The sequence below is a fragment of the Chiloscyllium plagiosum genome, chromosome 11 (genome assembly GCF_004010195.1).
Source record: "Chiloscyllium plagiosum isolate BGI_BamShark_2017 chromosome 11, ASM401019v2, whole genome shotgun sequence".
Lineage (NCBI taxonomy): Eukaryota > Metazoa > Chordata > Chondrichthyes > Orectolobiformes > Hemiscylliidae > Chiloscyllium > Chiloscyllium plagiosum.
The window spans coordinates 65,172,608-65,192,356 of NC_057720.1; the positions used below are offsets into that span (position 1 = coordinate 65,172,608).

The following is a 19,749-nucleotide window of genomic DNA, read 5'->3' on the forward strand; positions in this document are numbered from 1 at the left end:
TGAAAGTGCATTAGACTCCAAACGAATACTGCAAACATAATGGACTAATTTAATATTAGAGAAATGGGTGCAAAGGACTGAGATGTGTGATTAGCCAGTCCTAGTTCAAAATAATGTAGCTAGCATGTATTTTGTGTTTCTGCTCTTCTAATGACAGAGGAATGCAGCCCAGAGCTAAATATGCTATTCAGCAGTCACACATCTTAGAAAGGCCATATGAGACTGCATCGAGAGGTGAGGTGCTGGAAAAGCACAGCCGGTCAGCAGCATCCGAGGAGCAAGAGAACCAATGTTTTGAGCATAAGCCCATGAGATTGCCTCAATTTAAAGCTAGCTGCACTATTTAAAAACTGTATTCTCGCTGTAGTAGTTGTTGAAAGTCATTAAGAAAGAGTTTATGGTCTAGGGGATGAATAAAAATAATGAGAAAGACCATGAAATATGTTCTGAGAGAGATCCTCACTCTTAAGGCCAGGAGGCCTTTCTAAAAACTGTGAAAGCTTGTAGCAATCATGGTCAATTCTAGGAGGCTGGCCTGTGAATCCGGATGCAGTACATGAGTGGTCAGATTTAGTGAATGCACATTCATATACTCATTCCTTAAAATGGTGTAAATACATACTTCTTGCTTTCTCAATTCCTTCACCCCAATTCTACCCTACTGCCTTTTTCCTTTCTTATACCAAAGAACTACCACCGAATAAACAAGTGCACAGCCTCAGGTGCAAAGAGTATAAGATATTGATGGAGAAGAGATACCACCACATGCTCTCATACTTGCAGCCAGCAGCTTAGATACTTTCAGTGCACAAGCTTTAGAGGTTAGCATCGAGGCAGGGTCAGCATGTGATGAGTCACCAATCATGAATGGGCTGCAACCAGAATGGATGTCGGAATGGAGTTTGGATTCCAGCTGATTCCAGCTTTGGATCTAAGTTCACGTAATGAGCTTTGCTGCAGAGAATTCAGGTGACTCAATGAAGTTGCACACAAGGCATGCAGAACCGATAGACATATGCACAGAAATATTTGGTGAGTTAACAGGCCTGCTTGAGAGGCTGCTGTCACTGTCAAGTAGAGCATGGAAGATTCTAGCTCAAACATCATGAGGCTTTGCTTGCTGTTTTAAATCCATCTTCTCCTGCATGCAAGTTAAGACAAACTCCATGAGAGTACTGGCAGTCCAGTTGTGATGCAGTGCCTAATGGTTGCTATCTCAGTTTCAACTGCAGCATAAGCAGACACTGCCCAGTATCTCAGTGCTGCAGTTGTAGCTCAGCCTGAAGTCATGAAACCTCAGCTTGTTACAATGAGGACATCAGACCGCTGCCTCATGGCTGTGGATACCAGTGCTCCACGATCTCATCACAGTCTGGCTATCTGTGCTGCTGCAAATTGGCCCACTTGCAGGACACTGGAGTGGTCAAACAGATATGCGCTGTCACAAGATAGCAGCATTTATAGTCTCACTGCTACCACACTGACAGTGCCTAGCTGTTGCTTGTCTGGCAGCCAGCCCAGATTTTTGTCAGCTAAATTGAGGTCGTGCCATCTAGCATTCTAGAGCCAGAAACTGCAGTCAGCTTGACCATCTGCAGCACGTCCTCCAGAGAGAATCAATAATCTTCCACCAGTCTTACTGCAGTACTGAGGTAGTGTAGCATAGGAGCACCAAGCCAAGTAGATGCACCTACAATACAGGCAGGAAAGGAATACAAAATGGTGATTACTTGAGTTTTGTGGAAAACATTCAATGGTTTGTTAATTTCAAACGGTTGTTTTTTTTTGTTTCAGCATTGTCATTAATGAGTGCTGTAATGGTACTTAATAGATTAAAAGATATTGCATTGTACGATACGAATTTGAGATTATATTCATGGAAATATACATACATGATACAATCTCAGACAACTTAGCTGAAGTGAAGTTGGGCTAGCTCCCTGCACCCTTTTGTCTCCTGAATTTCTCATGATTTCCCTGGCAACAAGAACCATACCCCACTAATGACCAGCTCGTGAAGGATATAGTGGACTACAGGTGCACAATCCTTTATCTAAAATGCTCCAGACTAGCTGGTTTTCGGAATTCAGAATATTTTGAATTTCAGAATAAGTGGCAGTTTTTTTTAGATTAGATTAGATTACTTATAGTGTGGAAACAGGCCCTTCGGCCCAACAAGTCCACATTGATCTGCCGAAGCGCAACCCACCCAGACCCATTCCCCTACATTTACCCCTTCACCTAACACTACGGGCAATTTTGATGGTGAAATTTTTAAAAATCTTACCAGAGGAGCACATTCACTACCACATTCTCCCCGTGTCTGCGTGGGTTTCCTTCGGTTTCCTCCACAGTCCAAAGATGTGCAGGTCAAGTGAATTGGCCATGCTAAATTGCCCGTAGTGTTAGGTACATTAGTCAGGTGTAAATGTAGGGGAATGGGTCTGGGTGGGTTGCTCTTTGGAGGGTTGGTGTGGAAATTTGGGCCAAAGGGCCTGTTTCCACACTTGGGGCCTTGAAACAAAATCAAGAACTGGTCATGCCCCCCCCCACATTGCATCTGAGTGACACACATCAAATGGGTGAAGAGTTGGGTTAACTGTTTGCACGCCAAACAACCTTGTTAATGAGAAAAAAACGTAACAAAAAAACCTTCAGACTTTGGAGATTTTCGGATTGCAGGATTTTGGATAAAGGATTGCCTATTTGTACTAAGAACTGGAGCATAAGAGGATCCCTGCAGTTCTTGCTTGAGCTAAAGTGGCCTTGAAACCCTTGGTTTCCACACCTCAATAGTCTGTGCTACAATGTTCCTCATGGTAGCATGGCTACCATGTATTACATGTATGCTGGTCACATGTATTGGGATGCAAACTGGAGTTATCAGCCACTTTCACAGTAGATAGTCCTGGTTTCCTGGTTTCGTCATCAAGAGTGTAACGCTGGAAAAGCACAACAGGTCAGGCAGCATCCGAGGAGTAGGAGAATTGACATTTTGGACAGTCACTTTCTGTTTGGTGTGGTGGCTGCAAGATTGAGTTAAAAGTGGATTGACAGGGCATCATATTGTCATGATCACATTGTCAGTGTGGTTGTTCACAGTTGTACAGTGAGTGTTAACGTTTTGTGGTTGGTTCATCTCAGTACTTAGATACTGTGCTTGCAAAGACCCGTGTGTGAATTGACGGGAACCTGCACTATAGGAAATCCTACAATCCCAGCAAAACCACATGCACATCCTACCTGCTGCTATTCAGAAAGGACACAATAAACTGCTCTCTTGGTATAAAGAATATCTGTCATCTATCTGATATAGCAAAACTAAACAGTGACCTGGAATGTCCATACACCACCTACATCAATCTGAAATCAACCCAGCTCCACAAAATTCAGTTTCACAGCCACTGGCAGCTCTGTCCTCACCCTACTCTGAAGATGCAAATAGTGGCAGAATTCTGTGAGCATCTGCTTTGTGAAGCACAGACCATGCGCTCGTTCTAGCTTATGTGAACCTAGGTGCTGACAGAGGCCATAGATGTTTGAGACTTGCCTGAGAGACCTTCTTTCATTCCTCACCTTCTCTCTGTAAATAGCTTGCTTTTTTTTCTGCTTTATCTCCCTCTTGTGTTGATGCCCATGGGAAATGCAACTATAGTATCCATGACTGGGGAAAAGTAGTCTGGCCAGAGCGCTTACATTCACAGTGAAGGCCTTATCCACATGCAGCGCAACTTGCTGACTTCACTAACTTCAATCAATGCATCAAACCATCAGACACTTACAGACATTCAAACAGAGCCCATAGAGATTAATCAGCAATTCAAAGTTAAAGATCATTTCTGTTATAGGAGATGACTGCTATTTGTACCTGTTGCTCCTGGGATCATCTTTGGACAGATCTACTGCCGCCAACTCTTCATGTGGTACACTTACCAGGGTTAAGTGTGATTTATTAATCACCAGTAAGTCTTTGACAGAGGAGGCATGTATTTGAGAAGCAAGAGTAGCATGTTTCATGCCAAAGGATTACCTTAGCTTATGACTGGTTAACTACATTAGCACTAGATAAGAGACCTTGTTATCACCTAAGAAATAGTAACTAGGTCAATAGTACATGACTGTAGACTGTAGAATTGATTAACAACAAACAAACTAACCAGCTCCTCCTTTTGTGTATGCCAAAGTTAGTATGACGTTATACCTTTAAGAGATATGGCCATGATATCATTTTATCATGGTATGTAATCCAAGGTTATAACTGTTTCATACTCCATCCTATCTCAGATCACTTGAAGCATGACAGTCTACTGGAAAAATGCTGCTCTGTTGCAACTTAATAGCTTAATGCTAACCCAGACACTTGTATACTTGAGGAATGTAATGTTTAAACATAATAGTTGTAGTAAGTATCACTGGGTCTTCCGTATCTTGCTCTCCATGTTCAGTTCACAATATTATGTGAGATAATTGCCATGTCAATAAGGTAAAACAGCATATTGGAGTCAAACTCACATCACCTCCCAAGACATCCAATTATATATTAGTAGCAGAATTGTTCTAAAGCTTCTGAGAAAGCCCTTTCAGGCCTGCTGTAGCTAACCTCTGCTCGGGAGCTCTCTCCTGTTGTCAATTGAATCTTCAGCTGTACATCGTTAAAAGAGGGTGTAATCAAAAGTGACAAGATTTAAAATGGCAGAATTACTGTTACACAGTGATTTTATCATCTGCAATAATGAATATTCCCTGCTCATGCTCTTAACATCCTCACCAGAAATAGCATTTCACAAGCACCACCCCAAAAGTCTGTGTATTTGTGGCACAAAACAATTATTGTTCCAAATTTGCACCCACACCAGTGAAACTATAAGTACTTTGTAGGCAATTTATTTACCAAAGGCCAAAGGCTGTTTGTGGACCTCAGTCCCATTCTCCCCAGGAGAAGTTGTCACTCATTGCGATTTTCCTGGGGTTGGCTACTCAATTGACATTGAAGGATGATGCACGGGCTCTCAAAATAGCCAACCAACCAAAAGCATTCCAGTTTGAGAGATCATGGCAAGTTGGGCTGAGAAGTGGCAGATATGGAGTTTAATTCAGATAAATGCGAGGTGCTGCATTTTGGGAAAGCAAATCTTAGCAGGACTTATACACTTAATGGTAAGGTCCTAGGGAATGTTGCTGAACAAATATACCTTGGACTGCAGGTTCATAGCTCCTTGAAAGTGGAGTCACAGGTAGATAGGATAGTGAAGAAGGCATTTGGTATGCTTTCCTTTATTGGTCAGAGTATTGAGTACAGAAGTTGGGAGGTCATGTTGCAGCTGTACAGGTCATTGGTTAGGCCACCGTTGGAATATTGCATACAATTCTGGTATTCTTCCTATCAGAAAGGTGTTGTGAAACTTGAAAGGGTTCAGAAAAGATTTACGAGGATGTTGCCAGTGTTGGAGGATTTGAGCTATCAGGAGAGGTTGAATCGGCTGGGGCTGTTTTCCCTGGAGCGTCGGAGGTTGACGGGTGATCTTATAAGGTTTTTGCAAGGTTTGTGCAGGTTTGTAGCTCAGGTTGAGGTTTAGGGTGTAGGTTTGCTCGCTGAGCTGTAGGTTTGATATCCAGATGTTTCATTATCTGGCTAGGTAACATCATCAGTGGCGACCTCCAAGCGACCTCAACCTGAGCTACAAACCTTCACAAACCTTGCAAAAACCTATGGGCGCAACACGCTACAACTTGCCCGAAAATGGGAAAGCTTCATTTGGAGGTCGCCACTGATGGTGTTACCTAGCCAGGTAATGAAACGTCTGGATATCAAACCTAAAGCTCAGCGATCAAACCTACACCCCTTCTAAGGTTTATAAAATTATGAGGGGCATGGATAGGATAAATAGGCAAAGTCTTTTTCCTGGGATCGTGGAGTCCAGAACTAGAGGGCATAGGTTTATGGTGAGAGGGGAAAGATATTAAAGAGATCTAAGGGGCAACGTTTTCACTCAGAGGGTGGTACGTGTATGGAATGAGCTGCCGGAGGAAGTGGGGAGGCTGGTACAATTGCAACATTTAAAAGGCATTTGGATGGGTTAACGAATGGGAACGGTTTGGAGAGATATGGGCTGGGTGCTGGCAGGTGGGATTAGTTTGGGTTAGGATATCTGGTTGGCATGGAAGAGTTGGACTGAAGGGTCTGTTTCCATGCTGTACATCTCTATGACTCTATGACTCTATTGTCTGGAAAGAATGATGAGTAACAGAGATCATGTTACAACATGGAGACACCCTTTCGCTAACTTTTCCATATTTTTAATTGAAATATAGATACAGTAGCCTGGTCACCACTATAAAGGGATCGATGGGGAGATCCTTCCAGGGGTTGCCTGTATTTGCTGTTGCAATTGAACTAGCAGAAAGAGCCTGCAAGTCTCTGCAGAGCACTGGTCCCCAGCATGCAGCCAGATATCTGCCTCTCAGTACCTGTACTGTCTTCTGAAGCTGTGAGGAACTAGAAAACCCTAAATTAACCTACTTTAGACTTGACGTGGCCTGATTAAGGCTAAATAGCTGTGATTCAGTTTGTTGAACTTTTGCACATGATTTTAAGGTTCTGGGTTCAGGTTCTATTCCAGAGTGTGACCACAATAATCAAGGATGACACTCAAGTACAGTACTGAGGGAGGACTACACTGTCAGAGGTGCCAGCTATTAATTGAGGCATTACCAGAATGCTTGTCTGCTTAGTTGTGTGGGCTTTAAAAATTCATGACATTATTCCAAAGAATAACAAGGGAGTTTACCCTTAAATCAACATGGCAATAACAACACATCACCACTTTGCTTTTTGTGAGAGTTGTAAAATGCTTTGAGATTTTTAGCAGTTGTGAAACATGCTTTATTAGTACAAATCATTCTTTCATTTCAACCATCTGGCACATGGAGGTGTGTGGTCCTGCCAGCCCCAAGCCAACCTTTGGTAAGCATCAGAATTTTTTGTACCCTGTCTGCCTCTGTTTCTGTCTCAGCTGGGCTGAAAAATTGAACCCAAAGAATCTTATGGCGTAATAAGCAGACATCCCAATGTCTGCACAAATCTTCAAAACCACTATCCAGTTAATGTCAAATTCTCATTTCTTTTTCACAGCCCTTCAAATTTTTGCTTCCATGGAAATATCCAATTCCTTCTTAAAGGTTGCCATTGTAGCTGTTGTTCTGCCGAACATTCAGATCATCATAACTGATAGCTGTTTCTTTGCACTTCAACTGGGTTTGTCACTTTGGACTGGAATTTGACATGGAAACACTCACCATTATGATACCATTATTTGCTTTTGGGTCTATCTAGAACAAAATGTACCATATGCTCCAAGTTCTGAATATACAATTTCTGGAACTAAGACATTCACATAAACATGTTCAGTATAATGAAAATAGAAATTAAAAATAATCGAGGATTGAAAGAGGAAGTTGGGTAAAAGGGAGGAATACTTGCATTAGATGTAGTTAGATAACATCTATGTTAAATCTTGTGGTTCTTATTTAGCAAACAACATTCTGATCTAGCTACTGATTCTTGTAAAGATCACTATGTTTGATATGATATAATGATATCCTGCCTGTTGGTACATAAAGCTGTCACAGTTTGTGAGAAACATAATGTGTCAGATTTTGTTGTTAGTATGACTTGAACTTATACCATCGGCCCAAAACACTGTGGTCCATTATGTTATTTAGACCACAAACCTAAAAAAAAAACGCAGAGTGAGAAAATGATGGAATATGAGACCTGAGCAAACAGAGCAACCAAGTGTATATATCCTGAACAAATGAAATTGAAGGATTAAGAAATAATCAGGCCATGGATTTGAGAAGGAGGATTCAAATACAACGTGAACATTTTCAATAAAAACTGAAAAAACTGTGGATTCTGGAAATTGATGTCAGCTCTGAGGAATGGTCACTGGATCTAAAATATTAACTCTGATTTCTCTCCACAGATGCTGCCAGACCTACTAAGCTTTTCCAGCAATTTGTGTGTGTGAGAGAGAGATCAGATCAGATGTAGAAAGAAGTGTTAACAGAAAGTTCTCATGCTCACATTTCTGACCACAGTCCAGTGCAGATTTCAAGGAACAGCACTTCATTTTCCATTTCAGCATTTAACAGCCTTCTGAACTCAACATTGAGTTTAACAACTTCAGAGCATAATGTCTGTCCTCCCACTTTGTTTCTATCTTTTTAAAATAGTTTTGCTTTATCAGAGTTGACCCATATTAAGACCAACTCTGGATCCTTCCCATTTCTTCAGATCCATCACCGTTCTCTTTGCACTTTGTTTTGTTACTTGTTTAATCTCTAATCACCCTCACCCTCTACCCTTGCCCTGAGTGTGCCCCTGCTCCACTGTTCCTCCCCACCTTTTTCTGTACTACAAAACCCATCACTGTTCTGAAGTCCAATTGAATTCAAAATGATCATTCTGTCTCTCAGACCTGCTGATTTTCTCTCGCACTTTGTTTACGTGCTGAATCTCCTAATATTTTGGCTGTGTCCTTTTCATTGCATTTCATGGAGGGTTTCTCTTTGTGTATGCCGAGTGCCGAGTGCTTGTCCCAAACCTGCCTTATTAATTCCAATTCCATTACCGAACAACTCAAATGGCCTCCTTCTTCAAAGAACACAATTTCCCCTCCAACATGGTCGACGACGTTCTTCACCGTTTCTCCTCCACTTCCTGCTCCTCCGCTCTTGAACCCCGCCCCTCCAATTGCCACCAGGACAGAACCCCACTGGTCCTCACCTACCACCCCACCAACCTCCAGATACGACTTATCATCCTCCGTCATTTACGCCACCTCCAGACAGACCCCACCACCAGGCATATATTTCCCTCTCCACTCCTATCAGCATTCAGGAGAGACGACTCCCTCCGCGACTCCCTCGTCAGGTCCACACCCCCCAACAACCCAACCTCCACTCCCGGCACCTTCCCCTGCAACTGCAAGAAGTGCAAAACTTGCACCCACACCTCCCCCCTCACCTCCCTCCAAGGCCCCAATGGATCCTTCTATATCCGTTCCAAATTCACCTGCACCTCCACACACAGCATTTACTGCATCCGCGGCACCCGATGTGGTCTCCTCTACATTGGGGAGACAGGCCGCCTACTTGCGGAACGTTTCAGGGAAGGCCTCTGGGACACCCGCACCAACCAACCCAACAGCCCCGTGGATGAACACTTTAGCTCCCCTCCCACTCCGCCAATGACATGCAGGTCCTTGGCCTCCTCCATCACCAGACCCTGGCCACACGACGCCTGGAGGAAGAGTGCCTCATCTTCCGCCTAGGAACCCTCCAACCACAAGGGATGAATGTAGATTTCTCCAGCTTCCTCATTTCCCCTCCCCTCAGCCGCTTGGCACAACAGCCTCAATCCTGAAGAAGGGCTTATGCCCAAAACATCGATTCTCCTGCTCCTTGGATGCTGCCTGGCCTGCTGTGTTTTTCCAGCACCACATTTTTCAACTCTGCCTCATTAAGTACTAACCTCAGCCCTCTAGCACCTCTTTCATTTGATGCAAGCCTAATTTTCCCACACGCTGTAGCTAGAGATTTTCTCTGAGATATACCAGCATCCCTGACATCTGCGCCATCTTGGAACTCCAACTCTGCACCAGGTCAAATGTTGTAGTCTGAAATTACCCTTCACTATCAATGTAGTGGCATAGCTGCCACAAACCAACACTTCTCACAAGGCATAAGTGGCACCACTGAACTTCCTTGTGTGTGCAGCTGCATATTGCTATCACGATTTAAACTGCAGGCCACACAGCTCACTTATCTTTAAACCATCTTACAAAAACTGAAATTCTAGAGAAACTCAGCAGGTCTGGCAGCATCTGTGGAGAGAAAGCAGAATTAATGTTTTGTGTCTTCAGAATGGATTCTCCAACCCTCTCTAAGTCACTGCTACTCATATCTCAACATCCATCTGGCATCTTACTGTTGTTTATTGTAAGACCATCATAAACAAGAAAACCTCCAAATGCCCTCAAAACATTCACTTTTCTTCAAATATTCCAAAACAAACAGAAATTAAACAGAAGCTGCATTTGCCTCTTGCAACAACCACCACCCACCAGGTCAGTCCAAGCGTTAAACCTCAACTTCAGGAGGTAGAAACAATGACTGCAGATGCTGAAAACCAGAGTCTAGATTAGAGTGGTGCTGGAAAAGCACAGCAGGTCAGGCAGCATCCGAGGAGCAGGAAAATCGATGTTTCGGGCAAAAGGGGCGTCAGGAATAGAGGCAGGGTGCTTGCTCCTCGGATGCTGCCTGATCTGCTGTGCTTTTCCAGCACCACTCTAATCTAGACTCAACTTCAGGAGATCTGTTGCCTGCTCCACCATGGCCTTGATGAAGAATTTTGTTTCTTATTAATTTCCAGATTGTTGCAGGCTAGGCCAACATTTATTGCCCACCCTTAATTGTCCAGAGGGTAGTTCAGAGTCGATCACATTGCTGTGGGTCTGGAGTCACATGTAGGCCAGGCCAGGTAAGGACAGCAGTTTCCTTCCCTAAAGGAGATTCAAAAACCTGATGGGTTTCTCCAAAAATTGACTACAATTTCATGGTCTCCATAGACTTTTACTTGCAGATTTTTAAAAAATTGAACTCAAGTTCCATAATTTGACATGGCAGGATTCAAACCCAGCTCCACAGAACATGACCTGGGTCTGTAAATTAATGGTGATAATACCATGAGGCCATCGCCTGGCCCTCATGGGTGGCTTTGCATCTATACTCCACCTTAATTAACTAACTTGCAATATTCTCACATTTTATTATAACAACATCAACAACAAAGTAAAGTGGCTTTCAGAAACTAGCTACTTTTAGAAACTAGCTTTGCAGAAAAATAGATATAGTGTATTTTATCTCGAATTTCCAGTATATTGGTGAGATGGGGAGTGCCTACGTTTTTACTAGAGCACACTTGCAGACTTAACTCAGAATGGCAAATAAAACTCTGGAAATTAATAGGAATTTATTATTTATTTGCTCTCCCAGTTGAAGAAATATTTGGCACATGGTCAAATTAAAAGGAAGGAAGCACACAATGTCAGAATTGAACAGAACAGAATGGCGTATTTGCTGGAGGAAATCATAGAAACAGTCTGAGTGAGACTTTAGGCTAAGTTGTGAGTGAGAGTGATAACTTTCAGTTAAATTAATTGAGTTGAAGTCCATGGAATAAAAGGTAATGACAGTTGACTAAGTGAGAGCAGAGATATTGGTGAGCAGTTGTTTTTTCTTTGGACGAGAACGAATTGTTCTCCAGGTATTGGAGCTTTTCTTGTTATATATTAGTGACCAAACCTATTATAGAAGACATTGTTTCATAATTTGCAAATGTTACAAAACCTGGAAATATAAGGAGTTATGAGGTGGAAAATGATAGACTCGAAGGATTAGTGGAATGGATGCATACATGAGTGGTGAAAGTTGTTGCAGGAAAGTGTCAAATGATACATTTTTGTAAGAATACCAGGAACGCAAAGAACTCAAGGAAGGCAATATAACTAAAGAGGATGCAGCAGCAGAGAGACCTGGTACATGTGCAAAATGTGTTCAATGTGACAGGGCAGCTTATGAAACTGGTTAGATGGACAGATAAGATCCAGAGCTTACAATGGAGACAGAGTGCAGAAGCAACACAGTTATGATGAATTCCTTTAAAACATTGGTTCGGCCTCAAACAACACATTATGACTAATTCTGGCTACTGCACTTCAAAAAGGATGTGAGGATTTATGAGCTGCAGAAAAGATTCATCAAAATGATTCCAGGCCTAAGGGACTTCAGATTTGTGAATAGTTTGGAGAAGCTGGGGTGTTCTTCTCAAAGAAGGGAAGGTTAAGAGGAGATTTATTAGTGGCCTAAATCAAGAGAGGTCTAGAAGTGGAGAGTAAGAAGTTGTTCTCATTGACAAGGATCGAGAACCAAAGGACTCATGAGGAAACTTTTTTTTAAATGCAGTTAGAATCTGAACTGATTGACTGAGAATTTGTATGTAAGCATGTGTGTGTACCGTGGAGGGAGAGAGGCAGATTAACTTGTGACTTTCAAAAGGGAATTTGTTGAGAACTGAAGGGAAAACAGTTGCTGGTTTATGTACCACCTGCAGTGGAGTGGGACTAGCAAAATTGCACTTCCAGAGAGCTGGCAGAGTCTAGAAGGATGGAATGGCCTCCTGTGCTGTAACCATTTTAGGTTTCTTTGACTGAAACGACCAACGTAAATTAGTGAGGACTGTGGTGAAGGAGAAATGTAATTTAGTTTGATGGAGCTTTAGAGGCTGATGAGGAGGTAGTACAGAAGTCAAAAGTGGAGTTCAGAACATTAACATAATATTGGAGATGCAAGTAGGAGGATTTTGTAATGTATACAATGTGGAGTTTGAAGCACTAATCAAGATAAATTAAGCTATCACAGTTGCAGACTGTACATTTCAGTATGAGTCAGCAGACTGAGGACAAGGGAAAAAGGTTACAGACTTATTGGCAGGAGGAGAATAGGGTGGCTGTAATCTTGGTGATGTTGAATTTGAAAAACAATATACCTGTGGTCTGGTTCTTGACAAGTAATTGGCTTCGCTGAGTTGATAATGATAGTGAAAATCCCAGGGCTGGATTAGTTGCCATATGTTCAGGAGTTGGAGCATAGATATGAATAAAAGAAGAGGTACAAAGATGGAATTGTGTTGTACAGAGACAGGAGGAGAAGCAAATGCATTGATGGTGCACCATACAGAAAAGACAGTTTATTTGGAGGAAGTATGGAACACACCAGAGAGATTGAACAAGACAAGATTGGATAAGATGCAGCAATTATAGTAACAACATTAAATGGTGATTTTATGTCAGTGTGGTTGGCAGTATGAAAATTAAACTGAAGGAATTCAAACAGACCATTTTCAGACAGGTGAACCTCCAGGTAGTTAATGAATGCCTCCAGGCATTCAAGAAAGAAACAAGAAATTATTTGGGACTAGTAACCAGATAATGTCATGTGATTGTTGAGAAAAATGACAGCTTTGAGAGGATTGTAGCCATCTGCAATTTTGTTTACCTTGATTTCATCACCAATGGATTTCCTTTCCAGGAGAATTTCATTGAATTTTCGACAAGCTAAGCTCCGTTTAATAATAGTTTGCACCAGCAATGATACTGAGACAGAGGTGTTCCTGACTGTTGTTAAAGAGAGGGAGGCATTCTCTACCCGATAATAACAGATGGCATTCACTTGAGCGGTCACCATGTCACTGGATATAACCTACAAAATAAAGGAGAACCTTGAGTGTTACAATTATTTCTGTTTCAGCAGAAGCACTCAAAATCAAATGCTAAATGGAATCAATTCGATATGTTCAATACTGATACCTCTACATTTACACAGATGGAAATAAATGAGCAAGATAATGAAGCCATGAGAGAACATTGTTGCAAAGTTAAAACTGTTATTCTGAATATTCAAGTGTATTTGATAGGAAGGAATGAAAAGGGTGTGGGTGGCTCAGTTAATTAAGGGTAAGGTTAGTACAGTGGTGAAAAGGAATATAAGCTTGCAGAAGAGTTGAGTGATAGGTGTGAGATATGCGAGAAATTCTGAAAGACACCATCACAACCTGGGCATGATTTGGAGATGCTGGTGTTGGACTGGGGTGCACAAAGTTAAAAATCACACAACACCAGGTTGTGTCATTGTATCTGACAATTGTGTCCTCCACAACCATCTGATGAAGGAGCGACGCTCCGAAAGCTAGAGCTTCCAATTAAACCTGTTGGACTATAACCTGGTGTTATGTGATTTTTAACTTTGCTTTTAGTGGGGAATATTAACAAGGTAGTGGCTGTGCATTTAAAGGTATTGGATAAAGAAGGGAAACATTTTGTACATTTCGCAAATAAATTTTGTTAGTTGAAAGTAATACAAGGTAAATCTAAGAAAGTAGTTGTGGATAAGGTGATGGAAAAGTGGATAAGGACTAGATTTGGACCAGTGGCATTTTTTTCTGAGTTGGGGAGATGGTGGTGTTCTTTCCAAATGGTCCATTTAGAGATATGTGTGCAAATATGCACAAAATAGTTATGAATACAGCAGCAAAAAGCACTTTTCGCAACATGGTGTATGAAAGGAACTGTGCAGTAAAGAAATGAAAAGGTTCAAAACATTTTGACAGATCAGCCAAACTGTAAATTATCTACATTGGCATGGGCTGTATGTGCTGAGAATTAGTTCGAGATGGTTGGAGGATATATTCCAAGTTAGCTCATTAGTAGGAATCCTAAAGTTCCATCACTAATAGGTGAACAACCCCAGTTTGGGAAGGGGCGGCAATCAGTTCTGTTTTTTTGGAACATTTGAATGCACCACATGCAGACACAAAGGCCTTCATTAAATCCATGGGCTCAGAAAGAATTCAGGAGCCTTGAGGTAAAGACATCAAAAACCAACTTAAATCTCGGAGATCTGCTTTATTATAAGAGCAAGAGACTTAAAGGATGGAAAGTCTGGGGTGCGGTGAGGTTATTGGTAAAGACAGAAAAAAATACTTGTATAACATGGGAATCAGACTGTTCAGGTGCTCTGTTTAAGGTTGTTTGGTATGGATTACAGTACAAGTTTGCAGATTCTGAAGTAGCCCGAATAGCTCCTGTGCTTACCCAAATGTTGCTGGGCTATGAGGATCAAATGGCTACAATTCACAGTTTTTCTGATGATGGACAGTTCAGTCCTAATGATCAATATGAGGCTATTGATACCAAAGGGCATCTGCCTAAAGTGGGTAAGTTACATATAGAAGGGGCTAGTCATGAAGAAATGCAGAGAAGGCCACCAAAAACTTTTAAAGCTGGATGAATGTGCAGGATGAGGGGCAGGATGTTCAGGCCATGGATAGGGCTCATGAAGGACAAAGATGGAATGCAAGAAAACTCAATGTAAGCTCAGGTCACAGGTCTGGAAGGGAACATGACCCTAGAAAGAAGTTCTATTAATAGGAGGGGGAGGCCAAACAGTAACAGTCCAGAAAAAAGAGAGAAGACAAGATGAAGAATGTAGTTTAACAAGAGCAAGAAATGTGGTGCAGGCCAGGAATATGAGTGGGAGATGAAGCCTATGTGATTAGGAATTCCTGGTGGTCACAAAGAAACTGGAAATCAAGTGAATCAAAGGCGCCATAGAACAAAGAAATGTGAAAACTGGAGGGAATGTAAGGGTTATTTAGAGGTCGCAAACAGGGGACAGTCAGCCCTATCATATAGCTGGCTATCCACCAAACAGGGGGCTCCTGAATGGATATACAAAGCCAAAGCAAACCCTATGGCTTGAGGTTTTGGAGCAAATCTGGGAGACCAAGATATTTGAGGCCAGTTTTGTTAGTAATTGTAGATCAATGGACATTAAAGATACATTTCTGCAGGGAGACCAGCTTAAGAGGGAAGTATCTCTTCTTCCTTCAAAAGAGGCACTAAATGCAGTGGGATCACTCTGAATGTTAAGTAAATATAAATATGGTCTGAGCGATGTCTCAAGTGTTTGTTATTTCTCAGTAAGGTCTGTCTTGTTCAAGTTTGGATGTCTTCAGTTAATAGCAGATCCTGCCATGTTTTACTTGCTTGATGATGGGATAGTTTTCAGGTATCATAATGATGCATGTAGATTTTTATTTGTGCAGTGGAAACAATGAACTTGAAAACATTATCATAAATGGTCTTAAAGCAGAAGTCACAATTATAAACCACGCTTCTGGGGCTTTAAAGTTTATTGAATTGGAAATCAAGCAGGATGAATCAAATGCAAAAGTAATCTTATTTGGAAAATGTTAGCCATTGCTGGTTATTAAAGTAAATCACAAAAAGATGCAGCAGCTTCCAAAACTGAAATGGAGGAATTGTGAAGTCAAATTGGACAATTCAATTGGTTCCATGCCCAAACAATCTAAATGCTAGTTCTGAAGTATTAGAGTAGAGAGCAACAGTGAAAAATCTTCAGGTCGGAAATATCATTTGGGCAAATAAAACATTGAAAAAATTAAAAATGGAGCATTATGTTTTGAAATTTCCATATCTGGGAGATGCTAAAATCGGAAACTTTTATTTTTAGTAATTCTTCACATGCCAATCTCTGTGATGGGTTCTGTTGTGCCGGAGAATTCAAATAAAACATTTCTTGTGGGCAAGAGAGTTAAATAGAATCATAAAATCCCTACAGTGTGGAAGCAGGCCATTTGGCCCATTGAGTTCACTCCATCCCTTCGAAGAGCATTCCACCTCAACCCATCCCTCCTAACTTATCCCTGTAACCCTGCATTTCCATGGCTTATCCACATAGGCTGGACATCTCTAGACACTAGAGGCAATTTAATATGGCCAGTCCATTCAACCTGCATGCCTTTGGACTGGTGGGAGGAAGCCAGCGCACCCGGAGAAAACCCACGCAGTTTGAGGATGATTGCACGATCTGTTAAATTAGTTTAAAAAGTTGTTAATATTCTTTAGGCTGCACTTCAGCCCCACGCTTCTGATCTTTGGGCACTCAGTGTGGAGGGGGCAAGTAATTTGGAGGATCTCCTCATGGATCTCCTCCTGGACATGGCTTAAGTAGCAATCAACAAGTCCAGGCAGCAGGCCATGGAAGGAGTCATAGTTGCTGCTGCCTGCCCATCTTCTGCATCTACGTTCACACTTGAGTTTCCTTGGAGATGGAGCCCACAGTATCCACTAATACTTTTGAAATGTTTAGAGGAAAGTGCCTAGCACATGAACCCTTCCAGCTCCATTTTAATTTAGTCCCTTCCCTCTCTCTTAACCCTTCCCTTTTATTATTGTTGTACAGCCCTTGGTGGATAGTGATTGTTAATTGTTTAATTTGTCAAACAGGTGATCAGGTGGTGAAAAGCAAAAGGAAAGCAGTTAGTGGTTTGTGAGTTTAAGGGCGTGTGTTTAATAGAACTAAACTTGTCAGTAAAATTGTAGACCTGGACTCTATTTAACAATATTTATCCTCTAATATACAACAACTTGGCTTCATGCATTCCCTGGAGCATTCATCACACTTTTATCATGCGTTTGTCTTTTTATGCTTACTTCATGAAAAGGGATCTCCAAGGTTTTGATTCGTAGATCCACTGTATGATACGTGTCCAGACATGGCATGAAGAAAAAGAGGCCTAAAATATGAACCAATGAAGAGCAGCTTATATCAGAATAAATCTTATCCACTTTTAAAAAATCCTTTATCTGTGCTTCAACATCTCGACTGTTTTAAATGAAATCAAATCTTACTGGTAAAGAATCTTCAAATAAGTTTACTAAGCCCATTCTCTAGGATGCTGCTTTCATAGGAGCTGTGTGTTGAAGATACGTAATTTGCAACAAATTTTCAACCTGAACTTCCTTCAAGTGTGGGAAGCAGGGGATCAATGAATAATTCCTTTTAATTAATAATATTAATCATTGGGGACAACTTTCTTTATATTGCTTTTCTCACAGCCACTAAATTTTGGAGTACTCTTATTGAGAGTAGGAGCACCTATCAATTATTCCATGGTATTAGTCTTTGCAAAAACCTACTAAAACTGTTTTGATTTAAAATGATAAATTATTTTCAAAGTATAGGTGTTCAGAGACAAATTGGACAAAACACATCCTGATAAACTGTTGATAAATGTTGACAAATTTCATTGCAGAATATAATAATTCTATACTGTTTGGACCAATTGAATTATACACACAAACAATTTAAACGATCTGGATATAATCCCAGTTTACGTTTTTTCATGTTTGTTAAAAGTAGTTTCTTGAAGATATGGATGCTTGATGCAAGGTTTTGTGCATCTCTAGTTTTCCAGAGAAGGTAGCTTGCAGTAATGATACTCCTACAATGACAATGTAGAAGTGAAAATAGTTACGCACCTAAACTGAGGTTCTGGCTGTAAATTCATTGGCTGATATTTCACTTTTTGAAAATAAAAATCATCAAAGTAAAACACTTAAATTTCATCTTGCATAGAGACAAAAGTTACAATGCTGGCAGCAATGTGTTACCAATCCTAATATGCCTCTGAAGGTGCAAGTAGCTACCTGGTCCTTTGGGTCTTCCTGATAGTAATCGTCCCAGTCTGAAGATCACCGCACGCTCATAATCTTGGACTATCTGTACAACAAACAAAAAATGATTATTGTACGAGTGAATATTGGTTACTGCCAACTAATCCAAGCAGAAAGTGACAAGATTTCTACAATATTTACTGCCTGTTAAATATATTTCTGTCGTGCTATATATTTCCAATAATTTCTGGTTTAGTGTTAGTTGTGTTTTCTTTTGGATCCTAATTTTTTTTAACGTGTTGCTCTCCTTTAGGTGGCATATTGCTAAGCAATTACTGGCCATACCCAACATTGGCAAATGAGGGTCAACATCTAAACAAAAACACATGACCTCTTATTTTGGAGGGTCAAGTATTAAACCCGCTAGAAATACTTCATACCCACTGAACCAACCTTCCCAAAAATGCCAATTGCAGTGTTTTGTTACTATTATACTTGCCTTAACACAGAACCAGATAGAGACTGGGAATGAGACAAGAACCAGCAACAAAGTAAGGAATGTGAGAATACACTCGCAGACGCCTGGCCTTCGGTGCTTGATACCTGATTAAGAAGAGCAGGCAGGCATATCAGATTATTACAGTCTGTTTTAACAAACACATTTTAAACATCAAGTGCTATGTACTGTGTTTCTTGTATCATGCTCTACTTGTCCCTTTTTCTGTTAGTTCTTTGGTTATTAGCAATGCAATACTTTGATGTCATTTCATATGTAAAGCTAGGCTGCCCAGATTTTTTTTCTCTGGTTATCCAAGATGACATTAATTGCATACAAATTTTAATTTTTCAATTTTCTTTTTATTCATTCATGGGGTGGGCATCACTGCTGGTCCAGCATTTATTGCCTATCCCTAATTACGCAGACGGCCATTAGGAATCAATCACATTGCTGTGTCTGGAGCCAGACCAGATAAAGATGGCAGATCTCCTTCCCAGATAGGTGTTTCTGACAATTAGCAATGATTTCATGGTCATCATGAGATCATTATTTCCAGATTGTTGTTGAATTCAAACTCCACTATCTGCCACAGCAGGTTTTGAACTCAGGTCTCCAGAACATTACCTGTGTCTCTGGATTAATAGGCTAGCAATAATATCAGTAGGCTACAACTCTCATTCAACTTTACAGAAACATTGACCTCAACATTTCAAGGAAGCAGGCATGGGTAGAAATCTGAATTTAAAAGCAGGACTTCATTCTTTATTCCTTTTCTAGTCTGATGGTGAGCTTAATTTCCTTGACAGGCACAAACCTCAAGGACTGGAAATGTGTTGCTGGAAAAGCGCAGCAGGTCAGGCAGCATCCAGGGAACAGGAGAATTGACGTTTCGGGCATAAGCCCTTCTTCAGGAATGAGGAAAGTTTGTCCAGCAGGCTAAGATAAAAGGTAGGGAGGAGGGACTTGGGGGAGGGGCGTCGGAAATGTGATAGGTACTACAAACAAACCATTATCTCCCAGACCGTCCATAACCTCATCACCTCGGGGGATCTCCCATCCACCACCTCCAACCTCATAGTCCCACAACCCCGCACTGCCCGTTTCTACCTCCTGCCCAAAATCCACAAACCTGACTGCCCCGGCCGACCC

General features: G+C 41.3%; 1 protein-coding gene across 2 annotated transcripts in view; it reads right to left on the reverse strand.

The window, feature by feature from the left end:
- LOC122554482 (podocin-like) overlaps window positions 1-19,749 on the reverse strand; it is a 70,895-nt gene that overhangs the window by 28,413 nt on the left and 22,733 nt on the right. For both annotated transcript variants that reach the window (XM_043699583.1, XM_043699582.1), the window contains exons 2-5: window positions 18,601-18,704; window positions 18,135-18,207; window positions 17,139-17,221; window positions 13,120-13,323 (exon numbers count right to left, since the gene is read on the reverse strand). In XM_043699583.1, coding sequence (XP_043555518.1) covers window positions 13,120-13,323; window positions 17,139-17,221; window positions 18,135-18,207; window positions 18,601-18,704 — 464 coding nt within the window. The remainder of the gene's footprint in view (window positions 1-13,119; window positions 13,324-17,138; window positions 17,222-18,134; window positions 18,208-18,600; window positions 18,705-19,749) is intronic.